Source organism: Poromitra crassiceps, assembly GCF_964638095.1.
Source record: "Poromitra crassiceps genome assembly, chromosome: 7".
Taxonomy (NCBI): domain Eukaryota; kingdom Metazoa; phylum Chordata; class Actinopteri; order Beryciformes; family Melamphaidae; genus Poromitra; species Poromitra crassiceps.
In genome coordinates this window covers 19,839,860-19,847,359 of record NC_139628.1, presented here as the reverse complement: position 1 = coordinate 19,847,359, position 7,500 = coordinate 19,839,860, and the positions used below count along the sequence as shown (strand labels likewise).

The 7,500-nt window shown below is 43.9% G+C and overlaps 1 protein-coding gene across 1 annotated transcript in view; it reads left to right on the top strand.

Annotated features, from left to right (window-relative positions):
- Window positions 1-7,500, top strand: part of LOC310779944 (type II inositol 3,4-bisphosphate 4-phosphatase-like) — a gene marked incomplete at its 3' end in the record, with an annotated part of 28,167 nt that overhangs the window by 4,390 nt on the left and 16,277 nt on the right. The window contains exons 4-9 of the mRNA XM_083640467.1: window positions 944-1,074; window positions 2,543-2,650; window positions 4,085-4,193; window positions 5,891-6,059; window positions 6,440-6,643; window positions 6,789-6,933. Coding sequence (XP_083496593.1) covers window positions 944-1,074; window positions 2,543-2,650; window positions 4,085-4,193; window positions 5,891-6,059; window positions 6,440-6,643; window positions 6,789-6,933 — 866 coding nt within the window. The remainder of the gene's footprint in view (window positions 1-943; window positions 1,075-2,542; window positions 2,651-4,084; window positions 4,194-5,890; window positions 6,060-6,439; window positions 6,644-6,788; window positions 6,934-7,500) is intronic.

The window sequence follows — 7,500 nt, the reverse complement described above, 5'->3', positions numbered from 1 at the left end:
AGTAGCTTTGTCTAGTTAGCCTTCCCCCAGTTAGACAGACTAGTTACAGTAGCTTTGTCTTGCTAGTTAGCCTTCCCCCAGTTAGACAGGCTAGTTACAGTAGCTTTGTCTAGTTAGCCTTCCCCCAGTTAGACAGGCTAGTTACAGTAGCTGTGTCTTGCTAGTTAGCCTTCCCCCAGCTAGATAGGCTAGTTACAGTAGCTTTGTCTAGTTAGCCTTCCCCCACTTAGACAGGCTAGTTACAGTAGCTTTGTCTTGCTAGTTAGGCTTCCCCCAGCTAGACAGGCTAGTTACAGTAGCTTTGTCTTGGAACCTATCTTTCCCCTTAGTTTTTTGCTAGTTATATTCCCATATATATCTTTGTTTTGCTAGTTAGTCTTTTCTGGAGTTAGATAGGCTAGCTAGGTCATTTTATCTTGCTAGGTAGCCTTTTTCACTAGTTAGCTTTGTCTTGCTAGTTAGCCTACCTTCTCCCCGTATCTGTTTACCTATTAACTTTATGTCTACTCATCCTGTTCTCTAGTTAGATCAGTTAGCTTTGTCTTGCTAGTTATCCTTTTTGCTACATAGACTTGGTAGCTCTCTCTTGCTGGTTATAGTTTTTCCCCAGTTAGCTTTGTCTTGCTAGTTATTTTTCCCTCGTAATTTTAGGAGGGAAAAACGAAGAGTTAGCTTTGCGTTGCTAGTTTTTGTCCCTGGTTTGTTTGCTTTTACCAGTTACCTTTTAGAAATGTAACGTGTTTCTCAAAACAAACAAACAAAAAACAGCAAAAGAAGAACTCGGTAGGTAGCATGAGCAGCGATAGTCACCATGACTGAAAATCCAAGCTCCGCCCACACTGTTTGATTGACAGGTGATCTGTGGGAAGAGCACATAATGATTGTTGTGGAACCGAAACCAACACAATCTCTCTCTTTCTCTCTATCTCTCTCTCTCTCTAAGGATCCAGGAAGTGAGGGAGCTGGGCGACCTTCCATCCCACTGGGAGGGGCTCAGACGTGATGTCATCGACCACTGCAACCAGCTGATTGGCTGTTACCAGGAAACGTTGACGGAGCTCGATAGGCATTCCGGTGAGATCAACGAAAGGCTTTTATGCTGCCTTCAAGTCGACTCGTGTTTACTGTGAATACGAGACCGGAAGTATTAGTGTACACGACATTCAAGTGGTCATGTCGTGATCATGCCCAGTTGACTAGAAGACACCAAGGCTAACAATTTAGCTACCACTAGCTAGCGAGCGGCTAACTAGGTTAATGCAGGAAATGCAAAGGCATAATGACAGAGGAAACAAGATGAGACCGTTGAGAATATCAACCTGTTCCTCAGACATATTATAAAACGACTATGAAAAGCGCTATACAGTTAAAATGTCAATACACTTTCCATCAATGTCCATGGGGTCCGCCATATTGTGAAAACGTCACAGAGACACGTCACAAGTCGTGAGCTTCGAAGCTTTCCGAAAAAATTTCCACATACCAAGTCGTGAATACCACATGAGGGGGCCGTTCAAGTGGACTTACCGGTATGTCATATTCACGGTAAACATGAGACAACTTGAATGCTGCGTTATATACAAATAATCCTCATCCATCAAATGTGAAACAGTCGATCTAAAAATAGTGAAAGTATCAAAACCAACTAAATCCACACAATCAGAAAAGTGAGCCTCTAAACGAGCCGTTTGGACTTCTGTAACTTTGTGGCATCACAAAGGTTCCCTCATTATCATTTTTGTATGAAATAATAGGCTAACAAAAAAAATCATTTTCGAGGTGGTTGAGCTGTTGTCATCGTTTATTTCTGGAGAGTTTCCCCTACTTGTATCTGCGGTGTCTCACATTTCACTCTTGAAACGTGTTAGTCAATTCAGAACAGAGTGCTCGTTAATATTAACGACCTGCCGTATGAGCAGGGGGAAATCCAGGAGCTTGAGTTGCGTGGAGGTGAGTGAAGAAGATTCAGCAGCGAGGTCTGAAAGCACAAAGTTATTATATGCTGCCAAATGGGTGCAGGGAATCACAGGAAGAGTGGCTGGTACCTTGGAGGACAGCGGCGGGCCGGCCTCTGCCTGCTGGAGCTCTGCCACGTTCAGCACCTCGGACAGCTCCCCTGCTGGAGCTCTGCCAGGTTCAGCACCTCGGACAGCTCCCCTGCCACTGACAGAGAGAGTAGCGCTAACCTGTGCTCCAGTGGCCGTAGCTGCGGAAGCTTGATGACGTCGACGGTGGGTCTGACTACGTGAGACTAGGATTTACGTAAAACCACAAAACGTTGTGTAGAAGGTTGATCATCATGGTCCAAGGACGAACTGATTAACTGTCCACGGCCACTAGCCAAAAGGAGGTGTGGCAATGGGGGTAACATGCGGTGGCGGAGGTATGCATTCTACCGAGTGCCCTCAAGTTATGTTTGTATTTAGTTGAATCGGTTAGTTGTACTTCTTGTACTTAACCCGTGTCTCTCTCTCTCTCTCTCTCTCTCTCTCTCTCTCTCTCTCTCTCTCTCTCTCTCTCTGTCTCTGTCTCTCTCTCTCAGTCTCATGCTGTTTTAAGTCCAGCAGCAGTAAGACAGAAAGACACCTGCAGTTTGTTCCGACCAACCTGCACTCACAGAGGATGGAGGTGACCAGTCCAGACAGAACAGGTGAGACAGCTTGTCTGCCTCTCTTCACTTTCATCCCTTTTTCCTTTCCGTTTTGCTCTTGCTACACTCTTGGTTATCTTACATTACATTACATTACATTACATTACATTACATTACATTACATTACGTCATTTGGCAGACGCTTTTATCCAAAGTCAAGTCAAGTCAAGTCAAGTCAAGTTTATTTATATAGCCCTAATTCACAAGCATGTCTCAGAGGGCTTCACAGAAAGCATGTCTAGCTAATTCTAGCTGACACAACAGTAGCAAGAATATACAGAATAAAGATAACATTTGAACAATTGATGGAGAAATATAGAAAATATAGAAATGAAGAGAGAGCAGAGGAGAGAGCAGGAGAAGGGAGAAGAGCAGGGGGAATGTGAGAGAGTGATGGGGTGGGGAGGGAAAGGGAGATGTTGGAGGGTATCGGAGGTGGGGAAGGAGCAAGAGGAGAGGGCAGGAGAGGGGAAGGGGGGGAGGGGGGGTGTGGGGGAGAAGAGAGCAGGAGGAGGGAGGAGGTGGGGAGAGAATGGGAAATGTGGGGGAGGAGAGAGCGTAAGGAAGAGTATGGGAGTATAGAGGAGTATGGGAGACTATATGGAGAGAACAGGGAAGGGAGGGCTAACTGACACAACATTAACAAATTACAATAGTAATAATAACATATCGAGCAATTATATGATAGAGAAATATAGACACACATCTTGCAACGGACATATGTCAATTTCTTAGCAACCAAACTATGCCTAATTTAATTGGCTGCAAGCCTTTAGTAGTGAGTCCCTTTGCCAAATAAACACATGTTCACATATAGAGCTTATGGGTGCCTCGCTTTAGGGAAGAATGGGTGCCATGCTTTAAATAGTGGCGAAATATTGGAGGGGATAGAGTGGGTGGCATGAGCAACTTACAATAACACATTTTTGTCAGCAATAGAGAAATCAACTATGCAACACAGTCTATGACAGCTACAACTTCTGATGGAATAGTGGTAAAGTTGTTGTTTTTTTGAGAGAGAGAGAAAGAGACAGAGAGAGAGAGAGAGAGAGAGAGAGAGAGAGAGAGAGAGATGTTAGTCCTAGAAGGGCCCAGATGGAGCCTGAAAAGGTGTGTTTTTAGTGTTCACCGAAAGATCGGCAGTGATTCGGCCATCCTCACCGAAGGTCGAAGCTCGTTCCATCATTATTGAGGTGCCAGGGACGAGAAGAGTCGCGAACGGGATGAGCGACTTTTGAGCCCCCGTAGCGGAGGAGGGGCGAGGCGTCCTGCACTGGTGGAGGAGGAGTGTTTTGAATTGAATGCGTGCCGAGATGGGAAGCCATCTTACTAATAATGATGCTCTCTCTGTCTCTCTCTCTCTCTCTCTCTCTCTCTCTCTCTCTCTCTCTCTCTCTGTCTCTCTCTCTGTCTCTCTTTCTCTCTCTATCTCAGCTGTGTGGTATGATGTCATCACTGTTGGAGCTCCAGCTGATCATTACCAGGCGTTCAAACATGGAGGGCTGAGGAGACTGCTGAGCAAGCACAGCAGACACACACACAGGTGTGTGTGTGTGTGGGCGCGCGCTTATGTGTGTGTGTGTGTGTGTGTGTGTGTGTGTGTGTGTGTGTGTGTGTGTGTGTGTGCGCGAGTTTGTGTGTGTGTTGTGTGTGTTTACTGTTTAGCCATTATTTAAGGGACATTAAGTCAGATTTTCACTCCCCTTATCACAAAAAGGTCATAATATCTGTCGGGATTGATTGTTGTTGTTGTTGATGATCGATATCAGTGACTCAGCTATTACTTGAATACAAAGAGCCAGTCAGATGTGTCCGGGGGCGGAGCCTGGCGCTGCTGTTTACTGTCGTAGGAACAACAAGGCATTTAGCTAGCTAGAACAAAAGAACAAAGCAGAATTAAGTCATGATTCACCCTTTTTTTTTATCTGGAATTCATATCACTCCATATTCTAGTGAATGTATTAATATATAAATAACCTCCACTTTTTCACTCTTCATCCCTCCATCCATTGTTCCCTATCCACCTTATTTTTGAATGCCCCACTGTCAAAAATAATTGTGGGAACAAGGTCCGGTTTAACATGAGTTATTGTTGCAGCTTGCCATTTCCTTTGTTATACTCTGGCTGCAGACCCAAATTATAAACCGGAAGCGGGAGTCCATTATAAAAGTTATAAATATAGTCACGTTATAAACAACTAACCAACGCTGTGGGTCCGTATGGAAACAGTGTTACTCGAAATGGTTAAAAGTGAAATCAATTTGGTCATTCAGTGGTGTTTTACGGCCATGTAAAGTAACTATTACGCTAGCCATTAGCATTAGCCACAGTAGCCGACTACCCACAATGCATTACGTTATCCCAGCACCCGAACGACACGGCTGTAGAGCAGAATGGCTCTGCTGTAAAAATCCTCATAGACGTTTTTTTTTTGTCAAGTTAAAACAGTGTAAAAATTACACCGGAAGCGGAAGAAGCACCCATCAGGCATGATGGCAGCTAGAAATAAGGTGGATAGTGTTGTGAATGCGTTGTTATTCGCTATTTACACCCCCCTCTCCCACCCTCCTTTCCCTCTCTCTCTCCCTCCATCCAGTAGTGTGTGGATTATCTCTCCCTCCCTCTCTCCATACTGTCATCTGTTGGTTTGTCTCTGTACTCTCCTCTCCTTCAGGATTATCATCTCTGCCTGCAGATTAAAACACACACACACACACACACACACACACACACACACACACACACACACACAAATCACATGATGCTGAATAATCTCTATTTGAACGTGTCTGGACTCAGACAGTAGACTATCTGTCTGTACTGGTCATCATTCTCCAGAGGCTGGAGAATAGATTTCAGATGAGTGTTCTCAGCAATGGATCTACATAGCGTATATTCTGTGATAAGTGATGGGACAAAATAAATCCTTTTACCCCATCATGTACATGAGAAATACAGAGACAAATACAACCACTTTATGGAACATACATTTTATTTTGTTGTTATTATTATTATTATTATCATATATGGAAATTGGACAATATTTCCTTAAAAATGTGCTAATTTGTACACATCTTTGTTGTCAGTGAGTGCAGATTTCTGTTTCAATCTGATGAATACCTAAATAGTACAGACTGGTTTGTCCACATTTAGTTTTGAGTATTTACAAATCAATGTATTTGTCATGAAAATGTCAGATTCTTACACTTATTCTCTCTCTCTCTCTCTCTCTCTCTCAGTCTGTCAGTGTCCTTCTCTCCAGAGGAGATCTCCAGGGCCAGTCTGCTGCTGCTCAGTGTGACCCAGCAGCAGCCCCTGCTGTTCGGGCTGGCAGAGGAGCTGCTGACCGTCTCTCTGGAGCTCAGCTCGGCCCGGCTGCAGCAGGTGCTGGACAGCCTGCTCCACCAGGTGAGACGCAGCAACATCTGAGAGGACAACGAACCCCGTCAAGACATTTAGACAACATAAAACCAAAAACATATATACATATATGTACTGTATATATACATATATATATATATATATATATATATATATATATATATATATATATATATATATATATATATATATATATATATATATATATACTGTATATAAAATATTTAGTTGTTCTTATGCCTACCACATAGTTATTGCTTGCTTTATCCTAAGAATTTCATTGTTCAGAATAACCTTGTGTTATACTGTGTTACTGTGCATTTGATCAATAAAACGCTTAGACTTTGGAAAATACAGAAACACTAAATAGACGTAAATAGACTTAAGACGCCTTCCTCCCTGTTCAGACACAGCAGTTTGTGCACGCGCTCAAAGACGAGCTGGTGCAAAGCGCCCTATTGGCCATCCACAGCCTGTGCCCCGCCCACTGCATTCACAGCAGCCACGCCCACGTTACCACGGGCAACGGCACACTCCGCGTCCGCCTGCCGGCCAATCAGGAGAGGTGGCTGTCTCCAGGGCAACAAGAGGAGTATGACGAGGAGGAGTGGGCAAGTGTGGAGTGTGTGTGTGAGTGCGTGTGCGTGTGTGTGTGTGTGAGAGAGAGAGAACCAGCGCTTGCTTTACTTTTACTGTTCGCTTTACAGTTTTGTACTTGTTTACAAAGTGTGTGTTTGCGTGTGTGTGACTGTACAGGACAGGGCATGGGCGAACGTCACCAAGAGCCTCAGCTGCATCATGGCCATGGCGGACCGGCTGCGGGGCCGGGAGGAGCGCCCCCTGGAGGTGACATCACCAGTGCGCCTGGACGCCACGGGAGACGCAAGCTCTCAGAACACCGGTGTGATGACGCGTTACATTTCTGCCTGTTGCCACATACTTAAACATGTTTGAATAGCTCAAGACTTGACTTGTTGCATGCTGAGATTTGACTCTGACTTGGGTTCTGGTGACTTGGGACTTTCACTTGTACTTTGATGACTTGAACAGCTTTCTAAAGTCTTGAGATCTTGGCTGCATTCAAATGGTCACAAAAACAACTTAAGTTAAGTTAACTTGTAAAAACAGGTATCTCCGTTTGCATTTTTATCCTTATATATTATATTGATGTATTTATATTTACATATATATTTTGTATATTTTTTTTATTATGAATCACAATTAAAACATATTCACCTGATCATGTTCAGGTGTTTATTCATTTTAAGAATGGCATTTACCTGTTTTTGCAAATGAGCTCTTCACTTGACCTCAATGGAAAACATCGTTAGGCCGAGGAAACATGTGAAGGAGATTTCATCAGGGCTTAGGAAAAGACCGTGGTGTCCTGTCACTATGGCTACAGAATTATGGGACAGTAGATGTTATTGATGTGGGTCTGCCATGGTGACACAATAGCTAGCCGACG